The sequence below is a fragment of the Papio anubis genome, chromosome 6, assembly GCF_008728515.1.
Source record: "Papio anubis isolate 15944 chromosome 6, Panubis1.0, whole genome shotgun sequence".
NCBI lineage: Eukaryota > Metazoa > Chordata > Mammalia > Primates > Cercopithecidae > Papio > Papio anubis.
In genome coordinates, this window is record NC_044981.1 from 406,640 (window position 1) to 424,777 (window position 18,138).

The 18,138-nt window shown below is 40.0% G+C and overlaps 1 protein-coding gene across 8 annotated transcripts in view; it reads right to left on the reverse strand.

Annotated features, from left to right (window-relative positions):
- Positions 1-18,138, reverse strand: part of EXOC2 (exocyst complex component 2) — a 200,665-nt gene that overhangs the window by 70,972 nt on the left and 111,555 nt on the right. For all 8 annotated transcript variants that reach the window (XM_021936926.2, XM_021936925.2, XM_003896943.5 and 5 more), the window contains 3 exons: positions 11,893-12,018; positions 7,723-7,847; positions 121-186 (listed from right to left, as the gene is read on the reverse strand). In XM_021936926.2, the coding sequence (XP_021792618.2) occupies positions 121-186; positions 7,723-7,847; positions 11,893-12,018 (317 nt within the window). The remainder of the gene's footprint in view (positions 1-120; positions 187-7,722; positions 7,848-11,892; positions 12,019-18,138) is intronic.

The window sequence follows — 18,138 nt, forward strand, 5'->3', positions numbered from 1 at the left end:
AATTGGGTTACATTAACTAAAAGATGCTTCCTGGGCAATAACGGATGTCTTGAATACAAAGTGAGAAAGGAAAAACCCTAACCTTTGAAGAAGCCGACACAGTTATTATCCCTTACTCACCTTAAAATCATTTTGTCTTTGCCTCACGTTCTTTGATCTTTCAATCTGACCTGACTTCTCAGCAGTCTTAAAAATTAAAAAACAAAATAAAACGCATTAGAAATAATTTATAAGAATAAGAAATGCTTTAGCACTTGTACATAAAGAGAACATTAAATATGGTTATAACTTGATTAAAAGAAATGCTTAAGACATAATCTATGTTTCTGATTAAAGAACGATTAATTAGAAAACCTTTCTTATCCCAATGAGAAGTTATTTATCTTTCTAAAATCTTTAAGTACAATTCCCATAAATTAATCTAAGAGTTAAGTTGAAACTACCAATTTTATAGGTGAATTTCATCTACCATTTTCATCAACAATGTCGTATGGTTAAACGATCAAGTATCGTAGCCATGATAACACTGTCAACATCATTTCTCATTAGCTAGTAAAGAAACCAAAGGAAGCCTAAACTCTGAAATCTGTCATTTTATTTTTAAATACTATAAACTATGGCTCTTCCTTCAGAGATTTTCAGTGTAATTTAGGATAAAATACATTCTATCATTCTAGAATTAATTTTTGTTGGCTTACTGATATAACTCATGTTTTTTTCCAATGTCTCTTTCTCCTTAATCTATGGAAAACTACTTTATATGGACTAAAAGAGAAACCTGTTCAATTGGATTTCAGTGAACTTTTTATTCACAAATTTTCTAACTAAATATTATTATATAAAATACCCTAGAAGGATAAGCCTAGGAAGCTTTCTAAATAAAGAAGCATTAATACAATTACATAATGTAAAATAAAATTCTGACACTTCACTGACATAATGCAAAAGTTAATCTTTAAGGTTAAAACGCTCATCCATTATTGGTTAATGCACGACGAGTCAAGAGACCTTTGAAGTCAAGAACACTTGCATTATAAATTATCATGATATTGACTTTAAGTTAATTTTAAAATGCAAGCAATGTTATGTGCATTGTATATATATTTATTTCTGTATAAGCTATAAAAACTGCATGTACGGTTAGTTTATATAATGAACATCTCGATGTAAGTAAAATATGGGTTAGGACTGTTGGGCGTTTTCAACAGAACTATCGGACACACCTGACAAAAAACTGGGCAGCACAGACACAGGCAAACATCCTTCAAACTCTAGTTTCCATTTTGAAATTTTATATTAAACTATGCAGCTTTTATCATTTTTTTCTTTGTAGAAATACATTTTTGTCTTGAAAGAATTAAAGGTATGTATAAAAACTAAACCTGCAATTCATCTCAATAATCATTCAAAAAGCTAACTCCTGAGTTCATTGGTCAATAACACTCACAATTCTTTGTACCCCAGGGCTTAACTTATACGTTGATTTTTCCTTTATTTTTAAGACAAATCAGAAAGAGCTGAGGTGTTTTAAGCAGGGGAGTGCTGTGAGGCCCACATTAAGAAGAAGGAATGAGGGGCCAGTGTGGAGCATGACCAGCCAGCAGGAGGTTGCGGTGGCCCAGGTGAGCAGAGCCACGCTAAGAGCGCAGCAGGTGGGCCCTGGTGGCTGAGACAGGCTGCCTGAGGGAGAACCTCCTGCCCTGGGTGCTGCAGTGAGGAAGGAGGTGTGCCCAGAGGGACTCCCACCCAACGCGCACCCGCGGGGCTAACACCAGTGGCTCTGAACGTCTGTTCAGCTGGTTTCTGTATGCCCAGTGTGACGGCCGGAGTCAGAACACGGCGGGTGGTACGGGGTGTGGACACAGAGCGAATGAACGCCCTGCTCGCTGAGGGGACACCTGGCTTCTCTTCTGCAGGTTGCAGCTTCTTAGGTCTTAGGCGTGGGTGCTTTTTATCTTTTCTGTCTAGACTGTCTAGTTTGTTCCCATGGCTTCAAATATCATTTCTACCGAATGCCTTCCAAACGCCTGTCTCCAGCCCAAATATCTCCTGTGTGACCCAGATGTGAATACTGAGTAACTCCCAGGAATCTCAGTCGACCACATTACCAATGGAAATCTGAAGCTTCCTCCAAGCATGCTCTTCCTTAGGTCTTTCTGGCTTGGCAAACGGCACTCCTGCTCACTCAGGAGCCCACTGGGAGCAATGTCAGAATCCGTGCTCTCCTCTCCCTCATCTGACCACCACTTCCCAAATGCAACCAAACCTACCAACTCCTCTCCACCTCCACTGACAAAACCTTCATCAAAACCACCACTGTTTCCTGCCCGGATGACCTCAGTGGTTTCCCCCACATCTGTCCCCACCAGTTCACTGTGAACACACAACCAAAGTGGGTTTTTTAAAACTGGAAAGCTGGTCTGTTCCCCGCCCCATGGCCTGGGATGAAGCCGCCGCCAGCTAGGCCCGTCCCTGCCAGCCCTCCCGCTGCTCAGGATGCTTCTGTCCGTCGGGGCTTCCTTCCTTTTCTGATATGCTGAGCTGCCCTCCTGGTGCTGCAGGCATCCTTCTCGCTGCCTGGGACCTGCTGCCCTGCCGTCCTCTGTGTGGTTGTGTCCTTCTCTTGTGCCACATGTCAGTTTCAATATCACCTCCAGGGAGAGGCCTTCCCTGACCTCCATTCCATTGCTGATATTCTGTCTTACAACCCTATTTGTTTCTTTTATAACTGCTACCAGAATTTTTAAAATAATAATTAAAAAAAATTATTTGGGTTCTGTCGCTAGAAGAGGAAAGGTCATGCTTATTTTGGTGACTGTTTTATTCATATTGTAGATACATATGTGTGTAAATGTATGTGTATGTCTACATATTGAGTGTACATGCATGCATTTACACACGTGTTATATTACGTTTACATACATGTAAACGTGTACATGAGGCGTTGTGTCTGTTGTGTGTGTGCATGCATGTGTATATAATGTGTGCATGCATGCATGTGTGTCTCAGTACCTGGTCCCTGGTGAATAAACGATCGCCTAGGGTTAAGGTTCTCCAAGACCTACTTGAATACACTTAAGAAAGTGTAAATGCCCCGAATACACTGGGTCTCCACATGAGAGTGGCCCTGGGAGGCAGATGTGCCAGGAGTGACCCTATGACATGCTCCTGAAAAACCTAACACGCCCAGTTCTTCTTCCGGAGGTGAAGATGTTGGGAAATTGGATGAGCAGAGACTGGAGAGCTTTGTGTGGAGGTCGGGGGTTAGGAGGACTGCTTTGCTTGTTGAATTCAGACACTGCTGCGGAGCCCAGCACCTGCTGGAATGTCAGGAGCTAAATCTTCGTCAAGGACCTTGTGAAGGTTAATTTTGTGTCATCTTGGCTGGGCCACAGGGTGCTAGACATTTGGTGACACATGACTCTGGGTATGTCTGTGAGTTGTTTCTGGATAGATTAACACGCACATCAATGCACTGTGCACAGCAGAACCTCTCCTGGATGTGGGTGGGCCTCACTCAATCAGTTGAAGGCCTGAACAGCACAAAAGAGCTGATCTTCCCACGAGTCAGAGGCACTCCTCCTGTCTGTCTGCCTTCAAGCTGAGACACTGCGGGCTTTACGTGCCTTCACAGCTGAACTGAAACATGCGCTCTCCTTAGGTCTTGAGCCAGCTGGCATTCAAACTGGAACTGACAGCATTGGCCATCCAGCTGGGCAGTGCATCCTGCAGACCCTTGGGGCTTGTCAGTCTTTGTAATGACATGTGCCAACCCCTTACAATAGACCTCTTCGCGTATGTGTGTGTGTGAGTGCAGGTACAGCATACGCACCCTATTGGTTCTGTGGCCCTGGGGCCCCTGACTCACGCGGACCGGCTCCACGGTGCTGCGGAGGGAGGCACAGGGCAGTATAAAACTGCGAGTGTCTGTCAAAGGGCATTTCCTCTGCTTGTATCCTCCACAGCACCTGATACCAAACTTTGTACATAGTAAGACTGTGCAATGGGAAGATTATTTCATAGTCATTTGTTCTATTACACACTTTTAAATCAAAGAAAAGAGTGAAAATCTGTTGTTAAAAAATATATAAAAATTAAGGCTAAATTTTGCCACAACAATTGTGCCCAACAAACAAGTGTTCATGATGAAATCTATTGGACAGTACTTCTGTAAAATTCAAGGACTTGTCTCCAAATATATGAAAAGTAGGGGGGGGCTAGTTGTGTGGCAGACCCCTTTCAGTTGTTACTTACAGTTTTAATTTAATAAAGAGTTGAATATCTCCAACACAATGGATTATGTAAAGTTTGCCCTATTTTTAAAAGAAAATCTAATTTTGGAATATGTAGGCATTTTAATTTGCATATTATTGAGTTATGTAACTTTTTAAAATGTTGACTCTTAATATTTAACAATTATTTGGCTGTTTTTAAAGATTTTTATCTAAAAATACACTATATTTAAAATATATCTAAAGGTGAGATCTTAACCTACTATTAACCATTTCGTTAACTAGAAACCTTAACTCTTTCCTGCACACACAGACCAAAACTACTTTGTGGTGAGAGCAACGGATGGATTTCACTGTTTTGATTCACATTTGTTACTTCACATGGCCTTCACTGGCTTGAAGAACTGACTATTTTTTAAACTGTTGGAAACTTCATCTGAATTTTTAACGGATGGGCTCTTAATACAACAAGATAATTTTATCACAAGAAAAATAAGAAAATTCAAGTAAATTGTGTTTAAAAACTATCATGCTTTCTTGTGTGAGATTAAATAGCTATCAAAAGCCCCAGAACTCTTCCCAGAATTTAACCCAGCATCTGGGTTTCACTTGTAGACTGGCAAGGGGAGCAAGTGTCCCCAGCTCCTCTGCTCTTTCCTCCAGCTCTTCAGAAGACAGCACACGGTTTCAGACATGCCCACATCTGCAGAGCACATTACGTGTAATTAATAATTACTGCTATACGCTTTACGTTTATAAACATAGGTAGAAATATCATAGGCATATCCAATTCAGCACAACCAACTAAGAGTCATTTTTTCATGTCAACATTAATGTTGTGCATGAGTTCTGAAGCAGATCATTTATTTTTCATCTACAACCAAATATTTCATTCATATGTTTGCTATATAATTAGGTATCATCTGTAAGAAAGCAAAACATACTCCCTTTTCACTAAAATATCCTAGATCAAAAATTCTTAGGAATCTTATGACTCAAAAAAACTGCAGGGAAGGCAACTACTGTCCATGTGTGGTGGGCCACCTGCAGGAACTGATGCGAACGAGGGAAAAACACTGCTGGAAATAAACACCATGGTTTAAAATCCATGTCCTAAAAGACTGATCCTTTTTTTTGGTTTTTTTTTTTTTTTTTTGAGATGGAGTCTCGCTCTGTCGCCCAGGCTGGAGTGAGTGGCGCGATCTCAGCTCACTGCAAGCTCCACCTCCCGGGTTCCCGCCATTCTCCTGCCTCAGCCTCCCGAGTAGCTGGGACTACAGGCGCCCACCACCTTGCCCGGCTAGTTTTTTGTATTTTTAGTAGAGACGGGGTTTCACCGTGTTAGCCAGGATGGTCTCGATCTCCTGACCTTGTGATCTGCCCACCTCGGCCTCCCAAAGTGTTGGGATTACAGGCGTGAGTCACAGCGCCCAGCCCTAAAAGACTAATTCTTTAGATGAGTTGATTCATCTTGACATTATTCAATTCTACTCCAGCAGTTCATCAGTCTACTATTTTCTAATGTTACAAAATTCTGTTCACTGAACACCTATTGTGTGCCAGGCCGATAAGATCTCAAATAGTGGAAATATTGGAAAAAATTTTATTCCAAATAATAAGAGCAAACTCTTACTTATCTGTCAGACATTATTATAAGCACTTCACTTATGCTAACTCACTGAATTCTCAAACCAGCCCTATAAGTAGGTGCAGAGAAGTAATTTGCCTAAGGTGATAGACATTGGATGCTTCCATTATGCTCCTAGTGTTCCATGCGAAAACCTATGAATGCCATCTGTCCAAAGGCATGACAGGGAAGCATCTAATCTTTCCTGCCCATATGAACAATTTGGTTTAGGAACAGAGCAGACAAGGAGAGGAAGCCGGTGCCCGCGGTGCCACTACTGCCACTGTGCAGATGGCAAGGGACCCGATGCTCGACCTCGGCACGGTGAGCCCCACAGCTCGCCCAGCGGACATTCACAGAGGCACAAACTGATGGTGGCACACACAAAAGCAGAGTACTGGAAAAACGTATCAGGACAAAACTGAAATTAAAGTATTATCTTCCTAAGCCAGCAATAAGCAACTCTCATATATGTAGACCTGTGAAACCTGACATTTGTTTCATGGAAGAACTTCCTCTGCATAGTTAACTTTTCAATAGAGTTCATGCATAACTACCAAAAAAAAGAAAGTTGTGTACTGCTTTAATATTTGAATGTTCACTTATAAAGTAACCGGTTACTGAAACTAAAGAAAAAAATGCATTGATAAGTTGTGCTTACCAGATTGGTTTTTCTGCACTAAGGAGTGTGTATTCACGCATTACACATTTCTCTTTTTACGCACATAGTAAATTTTATAGGTTGGCAAACCAACCACTCATATAAAGAAGGCTGCAGGAATACAGTGGGTTTACAACAGGGGTAGTAGGCACTTGGAGTTCAAATATACAAAGAAAAAAGTTCCAGAGCACATCTCTATTTTCTTAACAGCATGAATTTATGTTCATGGTCAAATGAGACTCCAGAGACACCTAAGGTGCTCCAACACTTAGCCACTTTCCACCAAGGAGGAGAGGTCTTAAACCACAAAGCCTGCGCCTTTATGCAAAAAAACAAGAACAGTTTTAGCCTTTGTCCATGTCCACTTTGTGTGCTGCCAAGTCAAAAAGAAGCAGAAAGTAGCCGTTACCCTCAGAAGCCCCATCTCCCCCAGAGCTCCTGGTGTGCAGAGTTCTCCCACAGACACGAAACACCTGTCTTCTCAGTCCCCCAGGTGCGGTGCCCTTGGCAGCCTGGGGCAAAGGGCGCTAGAATCTATGTCCAGGAGCTGGAGGCCTTTCAGGGCGCACTTGAGGTGAGGTTAGAAAGTGACTGACTTGCACGTGCCACACATAACACTCAGAGACATTCCTTTATGTCCTTCTCTGCTACCAGTCATATGAAGATACTAAAGCATTAATAAATGTGTGACTGCAGAAGATGGACGGGCTTATAAAAACTTCTGTAAGCTGATAATGGTGGGGCTAGATTGCAGAATCTTCACATTCTTTCTGAAGGAAATTACACATTCTATGGATTACTTTGTTCTGGGTGCAGGCTGCCAAGGTGTTATCCTCGTTTCATCATTTGTTCACAGTCTACCACACATCACCCAGAATGGGGCCTGACTGGCATTATCTCAATTCAGAGTCCCTGAAGAGTTCAAGCTTTCTTTTTTCTGTAATTGCCTATCTCATTTAATCCCTACAACCACCTTTTGAGACAGGTGCCCAGACTATTCTCTTTTTGCACATGAGGAAAAGTGACTTGTTCAAGGTCATATAGCTACTAAGTGACAGGGCTTTATAACACTTTAATCTTAAACTATGACGATGGCTAGAGATGTTGGGCCTCTACATTTTAAAAAATCACTTAAATCTAACATTTTTAAGACCAGAAATGCAGTGACTCAGCTCCACCTCTAATCGGGTCCGTATACACACCTCACTGAAGAGGCTTCCGTTAACGTAGGAGATCCAGAGCTTCCAGAAGTTAGGCAGCTGGCTCAAGACGAGTTTGGTCAATTTTTCAACAAAGGCCACCCTGTGGGGAGTTTTGTATCTCCACGCTAAGGGGGAAAAGAATAAAATACTATGATTACACTTTTGAATCAAGAAAACATCTTTGAGCATATTGGTGCACCCTCTCCACCCCCCGCCAAAACTCAAACATGCACTAGCAACAGCCTGAGTCTGCGTGGAAGCTCGCAGCCCACTTGGCTGACACTGGCAGCGGTACGCTCGTCACCAGACACTCCCGCTTTCCTCCTTGCCCTCTGGCAAGGAAGAGCCCCTCCTCATCACGGCTGACCAGCAGGCCAGGGCGAGGGACCAGGTGGCCATAGCCTCAGGACTGGGAGGGCTACCGAGAGGAGGTGGCTTTGACTTGTCAGCCTTGTCCTCTGGATAGTATATGTCTCTTCAAAAAGTCATGCCTTCCAACGGCAAAGGCAGGGGCTGCTCTGCAGTCAATTGTGAAATTCCAGCTAATATCAGCCTGTGAGAAATGCCATCATACACCCTAGAAGTGAAAATGCAGGGAGGCATCCAGTCATCACAAAGAAACATTCAAGTGCAATCACACACTAAATAACCCCGCCTATAATCAAGAAATTTAAGAAAAACTAGAAACGTTGAAACCTCTTTGGCTATACATCATTTAACACAGCTATTGTTGTAACTGGGAAATGAGGGCTTAGACTTCTTGTGGGAAGAATAGGTTCATGGGAATAAAGCAAGTGTAGAAATTCAGGACCCACTACCCATCTCCTCTGTCTCCCCTCTTTCTTTTTACCCCCAGGGCCATGCCTTCGCCCTGCTCCCTCCCAGCTGCCTCCTGCCCTGCACTCCACAGGGGCACTGCAGAGTCCACCCTGTCCAGTCCACAGCACAGCGATGCCGTGGATCAGGCTCTAACTCCTACTCAGCAGCTTCAGGGGCAGGTGGACTCCCACGAGAACTTTTATTCCCTCGGCCAGGCTAACTGCTAGCTTCCTTTCCAAATACCCTCAAGCAAAAGGATTTGCTGTTGTTAGTCCAGTGAAGGAGGGGCAAATTTTATAAACTATCTTAATAAAATTTATGTATATTTATTACTTTATATACTTATAAATTATTAATATATTTATTAATTTATGTAATTATTTTATTAAGGATTTAATAATTTAAATAGTTATTTGATCAGGTAATAATGGTTAGAAAATAACACTTGAAAGGTACACAGTGAAAAGTCTACCTCCTGCCCCACCACTCCCACATGCCTAGTTCCCAGCCAGAAGAAACCACTGTCACTAGTACTTATGACTCTTTCTGAAATGCTTTTTATCTACACAAGCAAGTATAAATGTGTCTTTCCCCCTCCCAACTGTTCTTTACACGTTTTTGGTTTTTACACAAATGAAAGCATGGCAAACACACTCTTTTGAAGCTTGGCTTTTTCCATTTAGCGAGATGGATCCTGGAGTTCTTCTGTATTCAAACATAAGGCAAAGGCTTCCTCTTTTTCTCCCCACAGTTACACTGCCTTTCACATTTTGGATGTATCGTAATTTAACAAGTTCCCTTCCAATGGACAAGACTGTCTTTGGTCTTTTGCAATTAAAATTAATGTTTCAACCAATAACTGTATACCTACATCATTTAGCACATGCTCAGGTGTAAGCGTAGAAAACTTCCAGAACAAGAACTGCTGGGACGAAGAGCACCTGTAGTGTAATTTTGATAGATACTACTGACCTGCCCCCAAAGGGGTTATGTGCACTTCCACCAGTGTGACGTGTGCAATGAACAAACAACATAGAAAACCCAAAACAAAATGATAAGCACTCAGAGTTTTTGCCAACCTCAAATCTCATTGCAGTGTTACACTCCCTTTCTTCTTACTATTGTGAGGTGGAGTGTCTGTTCACACGTGTAAGGACCGATAACACTTCCTCTGTGTAGGCTCTAGAGCCTCTTATTTATTTATTAGGCATATTAGCCCTTTGTCTATGCTAAGAGTTGCAGGAAGAAGTTTTAAATTCATTTTCACAGGTGTGAAAGTAATGGTTCTTTACTTAAGGGAACACTGTAAACTTTTATTTGTGTATTCAGACAATATTTACTGAGGATGAACCGTGTGCTTATCATGTGGCTCCACTCAAGATCAAAACTCACTCTGAACAAGGCAGGCTCCTGAATGCTGAACTAGGCAGGCTCTGCCTTCACAGCTCAGGATCCAACAGAACAGTCAATTAACCAATTGAATACAGCACGATGGTAATCTGAGCTGAACGAGTTTCATCTGGAGACAGCAGTTACGGTCTCTTCTTCCCAACAGTACTTGGTAACGCCTGTTTTCCAGATGGCAGGTGGCAAGACACAGGGCGAGGCCATGGCCGGCTGTGTCAAGGGTCCAATGACAAGGTGAAAAACAGGACAAGAAAATCTAAAAATGGAAGCACTGAAAGATTTGCCTTTGACTGATTTGGATGTTTGTCTCCGCCAAACCTCATGTTGAAATGTGATCCCCAATGTTGGAGGAGGGTCATGGGGGCGGGTCCCTCATGAATAGCTTGCTATCCTCGCAATAATGAGTGAGTTCTCGCTCTGTTAGTTCACAGGAGATCTAGTTGTTTCACCCATTTCCCGTGTGCCCTGAGAACACTCTTGTCTCTAATCCTAATGGAAAGCCATATAGATTTCTGTTACATCAGGATTAGCGACGCGTTCTGTTGAGAAATAATTCCAAGAACAGTTTTTATATTTTGTTTTCACATCGAAAATCAGCGAGATTGGCTTCAGCCTCACAGAGTGTGTTTATGTGAAGTTAAGTGAGCATCAGCAGTGAGCTGCACCTTTTTCCCTAACCGGGAAACGGGTTAAAAGGGCCTGGTGTCTCCATCCTCTCCCTCGCTCCCTCTCCTGCCATGTGACACGCTGGCTCCCCTTTCGCCTTCTGCCACGACTGGAAGCTTCCTGAGGCCTCCCATAGCAGATGCTGGTGCAATGCTTCCTATACAGCCTGCAGAACTGTGAGCCAATAACCCTCTTTTCTTTACAAACTACCCAGCCTCAGTGTTCCTTTACAGCAACACAAACAGACTAACACAACTTAATATTGCAGCAAATGGATTCTTTTATGGTATCTTTCCCAAGAATAACGTTTCAAAAGATCTCAGCTCCTCTGTGCAATTACATTGAACATTATATAATGTTAGCCGCTGTCCCACAGAATGTAGGAGCAAACAGTTCTGATCTAACATTGTTTATTCTAACGTTCGGTGAGCTGGGAGAGGAACGAGAATCAGACAAGAAGAAGGAATACCAACAGTTATGGAAGCCTCTCATTTAGTACAAATAAATCACCCAACTTTAAGGTGCTCTTATGATGAACATTCATTTATATTAATAAAACCTTAGAAAAATTCCCTACTGCAATGCTTGTAAGAATAAGACATTTTAAACAACTTTAGAGGTATCTGAATTTAATATAGTGTAAGATGTTTCTGTTGGTGTATTCAGGTTTCTCGTATCTGTTATTGAGATCACAACCGGCTCCTGACTAGTGGCTCTGATTGGATGCATGAATGCCTGAAAGTCAATCATGTTGTATCTCAAATAGGGAAACGGTAAATATCCACTCCAGAAAGTTCAGAATGAAACATACTTAAAATTCTAGATGCTTCATCTTAGGAAAAATTATTAACAATTATTTTATGGTTAATTAACAGCCAATCCCTCTTTCCAAACCAAAGTTTAAATTTCATCAAAAACGGTATGCTGATACTACTTTTGTTGCAAATTCCATCTTAATGCAGTTCTCACAGAATTTTTTTCTGTGGCCTTTTAAAAAAATTCAACCACAGAAAGAGTAAAATTAGACTTGAACTAAATATGTTTAATAAACACTGACCTGCACCCAATGACTTAAAAATCAAGTAGCATTTCTTTAAATGTAGTATATACTTTAATTATTAAATTACTGGTAGTTACTATAACAAGCAAAAGAGATGATGGCTGATAATACTTAGCACTGGTAACAACACAAATTGGGGAATTCTCCAAGAGATGAATGTTTGAAATTACACGAGTACAAATTTAAAGGGCCCAGTGGCAGTAGAGGGAGATACTTACTGTCGTCTCGACCAGACTGAAAGCTGCTGCCCCTCTTCAGGGACGCTGTCTGACTGAGATGGCCCAACACTGAGGGACGTGTGTCATTATCGAGATCCAGCATGGGGCTGTGCAGGCCTGGGTTAGCTGGGGAAGAAAGCAGAGATTTCTGTAGGCTCTATGTATTCTTGCTTAGTTGATTTAATGGACTGCTTCTCTGAGGCTATTTCTTGCTCAATTGCTCCACTCTTAAATAAAGCAGTTATTAAATAAAATTAAAAACTATTTTCTCTAAATAGATTTTAAAAATAATTCTCGGTTCGGCAAAACTGGGTGGTGGTGGGAGGATAAAGCTATACACACAAAAAGTAGCAGGAAAAAATCATATTTTGCAAAACAACTTTTGGCACTAGGAAAGAAAGTAATGGAGTTCGGACTCTTCTGTTCCTTTAAATGTAGCTGACTTACACATTTTTGTAGCATAAATCTCCCCTGACTTCTCCCTTAATGCCACACTTTACATTTAAATCCCCAAATCCCACTATTTGTTTCTTGGACACATGTGATTTCACTCCCTATTGCTATTCTTGATGCCAGTCATCTAGTGTGGATCCTCTTCACCTCACATTTCGTATTCCAGAAGCCAGAACATTCTACTGCTATCAAGAAATTGTCTTTATTGTCTCACACTCAAATACTGCTTTTTTGATTCTCTTCTCAGAGGTCTTCCAGAAAACCGGCAGGATAAAGTCTACCCCAATGTTTTCCAATCCAAATTAGGCTGAGAATTAGGAAACAATTTTTCTAAAATGGATCACAAAAGCCATTAGGAATAGAATTCCTAATGCCAAACCAGTTAGTAAGGACATTGGCTTGAAGTGGTAACATTTACCTTGTTAGTCTACAACACCACTCTAAGCTCTTTAGCTGAGTATTCAAAGAGCTTTAAAATAAACTGAATTCAATGTGCATTCACAGAGTATTTACGGTAGTGTGCACAGGACACTTAAATACTTAAATATTCTCCCTACAAAAATGCACCTTACATTTTCCTGCCTTATTTGCTATCCTCTCTATTGGAAAGGCCTCACTCATTTTTTCCCTCTTCATCCATTTAAACCCACATCTTGAAAGACACCACTTGAAATACAGCTATTACACAAGGTCAAGGTCACCTCTTACTCATCTACCCAAAGTGCTACCTATATTTTCTGCCCTCTGACAGCAGTGAGAATGTATATAATTTAATTGACTTCACATTCTACCGTCTGCAGTTCATTAACAGCTACGTATTGCCTGTCTCCACCAAAGACTGCTGTTTTCTCAGGGATGAGAAGTAAATGTATCTCCATGTTCCCCACAGTCACTGGACCTTCCACAAATAACTCCCGCCACATGTAGTAAGTGACTGACACTAAAAAATATATTTTTTATTTTGTAACTGAATAGAATATTAAAAGCCTATGGATTTGTTTTCAGGTGCTAATATGAAACGTATTTACAAATTAAAGTAGTATTTTTGTGCCTCTGATAATGCGAACTATTCAGTAACATTTAACAGGTATTTACTGAGCACCCTCCCACATGCGAGGAACTGCAGGCCCGGGGATAAAGTGATGAACAGTATCTAAAGCCCTGCTCTCAAGATGTTTACATTCTGGTGGTAGAGGCAGAAAATAAACCAGCAGATAATAAACAACAAAACTAGAGCAAAAAACCGCTGAGCAGAGGAGGTAAATAGTGACTGTGCGGTGAGAAAAGGCCTGATCCCGGTGAGGCCGCTGGACGCGGCGCTACCGCCTCTGTCCGGATCCTCACAGAGTCTCGCTGGTGGGTCTTCAAAAGAAATTAAATCATTTGAACAAATTTTTTTAGTGCAACAGAAATTTTTTTGAAGACTTATTATGTTTTGGCCACTGTGCTAAATAAATGCTGTGCATACATTTGTATTTTGGAAAATATTACAGCCAAGATAAGAAGACTTATATAACCCATTATGTTACAAAAAAAATGTGATACAGAGTAAAAAAATACAGTGAAGAAAGTATTATTTTTCTAATTGACTTTTTTCATACAGAAATACATTTGTGTGTGGACGTTTTAGTGATTTATGACATTTTCCTTTGAAGTTTATACAGGTATCACTTCTATCAATTGTGGGATTCAGGAAATGAATATCAAAATATGAATTTTCTAACATACTTTAAAGAGAAAAATAAAGGGGCCCAAACTTAGCATCACATTAAAAATACATATAAAAACTTATAATTTATATTAAAATGTACATTTTTAAAGTATAAAAAACACTTTAAAATGTTACATTTCACTTACTCTTGAAGGTTTCAGGACTATGAATTTGTGATTAAGAAGGAAAACACCTCCTAGTTTCCTAAAAGTACACATATACCATTTCTGCAAAAATACAATTATTTCAGAAAAAGTTTTCTCCTCATAACTGGTATTTGTATAACTTTAAATTGTTTAATATTAAACCATTTGTATAGTTTAAATACATTTTGAGTTTTGCAATGGTTAAAAGATTGATATTTTTTTCCTTTAATAACAGGAACTGTATTACTATGCTTTTGTTCTATTAGAAAGCACATCATCAGTTTTCTGTATCAGGAAAAGAAAGGTAACCAAGAAGGAATTTTCCAGTTGGTGCCCTGGCACTACCATAAGTACAACACAGCAGCAGGCAGCTGGAACAGCACATGCCCCTCAGGACTAACCAGCTCTGGAATACATTTGGAAGATGTATTTTTGCTGAGTGTCCAGAAGGTAGCGCTTCACAGCTGCACACAAATGCATAATATGCCCTGTCAACTAAACAGTGGGTACCAGCTTAGAAATGTATTTCTCTCCCTAACACTGGCATTTTTCTTACTGTCAAAAAATGATCTCAGAAAGAGTTATTTTATAGAGAATTAAAAAGCTTATGTTTTGAAAAGTAATACAAACGTTTTAAATATCAGCCGTCACAAATTATTTATGACCAAGTGTCCAAAAAAAAAAAGCTCGATAATTCTGACACTCGTCTTAAATTACATGACTTAATATTTCTAACTCACAAAATTATTACAAATATGAACTGGTTTCATGGTAAGCATTTCTATTAAAAACAGAAAAAAACATAGTTTCTATAAAATATAAAATCAGCAAAAGGCTTTAAATATTTCACGTTATCAGTCTATTAGTCTTGTTTCACCTTACAATATGATAGCAATATCTCATTTAAAAAAACTATACACACTACCTAAAGCATATGGTGGTCAGGTGCAGTTTTTTTTTTTTGTTTTTTGTTTTTGAGATGAAGTGTCACTCTGTTGCCCAAGCTGGAGTGTAGTGGCATGATCTTGGCTCACTGCAACCTCCAACTCCCGGGTACAAGTGATTCTCCTGCCTCAGCCTCTCAAGTAGCTGGGATTACAGGCATGCGCCACCACGCCCGGCTCATTTTTGTATTTTTAGTAGAGACAGGGTTTCACTATGTTGGCCAGGCTGGTCTTGAACTCCTGACCTTGTGATCTGCCCACGTCAGCCTCCCCAAGTGCTGGGATTACAGGTGTGAGCCACCGTGCCTGGCCCCGGGTGCAGTTTTTAACATCCCGTAACAACATAAAATTGCGCTTGACTCTGCCCTTTTCAAACTAATGCTGCATTGATAGGAGTTTTGAGAGGTTACTTGTTTTCTTGGCAGTAAATTTTCTCTAGAAATTAACTGTTGCTAGAATTTTTTTTTCTGGATGAAAAATTTTAAAAAGCCTTTTTTCAAGTAGGAAATTATTACCTTTGGCCGTGCTGAAAAGGTGATAACTATGTTTTCATTTGGGCCAATACTACCAAATTGTTCCCCAAGTTTGAAATTGAGGCAGGGACTAATTGTATTGAGAATTTTCATGGTCATGCAGTTGGTATTAGGTTCTGTAGCAGCTCACGGAGCCACTGACCTATCCTGTAAAATATACCTGTAAAGATTAGGGCTTCATACTATGCAATTTTAAAAGTCTTTTTAGCTATAAAATTCTGACTCTATGACTCATTTAAATCAGAAACCTTAAATCGCCACCAAAAACAACACAGACAAGACAATGATTCTGATCACTATTGGTACAATTTAGGACCCTGATCAGTGGTGGTGTCATTTTAAATGTATAAAAAGTTTGCCTCTACACATAGAGCAAGTGTGAAAATTATGTCTTAAAATGGAAATTACATCCCAAAAATACTAAAAGCAATAAAAAAGTAACAGTGTGGCCGGGCGTGGTGACTCATGCCTATAATCACAGCACTTTGGGAGGCCAAGGCGGGCCGATCACTTGAGGTCAGGAGTTCGAGACCAGCCTGACCAACATGGTGAAACTCCGTCTCTACTAAAAATACAAAAAGACTGGCCGGCGTGGTGGCACATGCCTGTAGTCCCAGCTACTCGGGAGGCTGAGGCAGGAGCATTGCTTGAACCCGGGAGACAGAGACTGCAGTGTGCCAAGATCATCTCACTGCACTCCAGCCTGTGAGACTGTCTCAAAAAAAAAAAAAAGAACAGTGAAAACTGTAACAGAATTTTATAATTTTTGTTACAGACTTCAGTCTGGCTATTTTAAAGATAGTGAGCACAGTAATAAACACTCAAATGAGTAAGTACTTGTAAGATCAAAAACATGTGGTTGTAATCTCTCAACGAGGAGTAACTACAGCTTACTCTGAATACAAAATTGCAAACAGGCACATCACCCTGTAGCATGGGAAACCATCACTGTAGTATTTCTAATTACAAAATTGTATGTGATGTTTGCAGGAAAAATTATACAAAACAAAATTCTGGAAATAAATATTCTTAGGATCTAGCTATATCTTTTAACTTCCCCACACTAGTATTTGAGTTATTATTTTGTCAATATATCAAAGAAAAGATACACATGTTATGACAAATGTCTGAAATTAGTATCTTGGAAGGAAAAAATAAAATCCTTTAACCACTTAACATTAAAAAAAGACACAACGAAGTTTTTAACTACTGGAAGTCAAAAGTTAGTATTTTATTTTTCCAGTTAAATAATGCTTCTATAACATATGCTTGCGACGTCCTCAAAATTCTTTTTCTAATTTTAAGTATGCAGATACATTTAACAAATTATAAACTAACATAAAATTAGAAAAAAATACCTCTGGAAATTTTAACAAGAGAAAAATACTTGGAAAATTTGTTTTCAGAAGTTGCAGAAATAATTTTCTTCAGAACATTAATGAAACAATCCTAGTCACTTCACTAGAAGTGTAAAAATAATCAAAAATTTAAAATTTATTATTTTTCTAAAAGAAAGTAAACAATCTTTGACAATTTGCCGTGAACAAGTTGAAACATCTGCTATTTTTTCCAACAACTGTGAAATTTCTACCATAGTAAGACTTCAGTTTTATCTTAAACTATAGATCTGAAAAAATCTTCCAGAAAGCTCAGAAACTTAAAGGTTTATATTAAAACTCTAAAAATCCTACAACACTGCAAAAAACTGATAAGGACTTTAAGAAGGCTCTATGGAAAATGCTTATTATACCTAGAATTCTGTAGGACTTCCAGGAAACCTTATCAGTCAAATCCTTTCCACTCAAAGCTGTGCAAGTCTTTCTGATTTTAAATAGTATTTTTTTAAAACACTCTATACCACATAAAGGGCAGAAGAGACCCTTCTTAAGGGAAGCCTGCAGAGGCAGAGCCAGGTGAATAAGATTACTGTATTTTCTCATCCTTCATGCATACTACAGCAAGTTTTCTCACAGTCTACAACAGTGTGGGGAACACTGATTTGCAGCCTCAGACTCTCAGAAGGGTGGCTGACTTCCTCATGGCCCTTAAACACCTTTGAACACATTTTCCTGCGCACAGCGGGCCCTTGTCCTGCACAGCGGCCCGACCACCCACTGTTGCTTGTTGACCAAACACGGGCCGGGAGCCTCCACACACAGGCAGGATGGGATTCCTTTCCAGCACACCACACGCAGGAATTTCAATGCCAAAGCTGGGGGTGGGGGTGGGGAGGGCGTATCAAGGCAGATTACAAATTCCTCACGAATTAGACCTGTGTCAACAGATAAAAATGCTTTTTGATCTTCTGATTGTACATGTATACATATATATATGTATATATATAACATTTTTAAAGTTCTGACAGGGGCATTTCCTTAAAGAGAATCATTTAATCCAAATTAAACAAAGGGAGGCATAGTTAAGAAGCCCCTGTTAACTCACTCACTCAGGACTGTGCT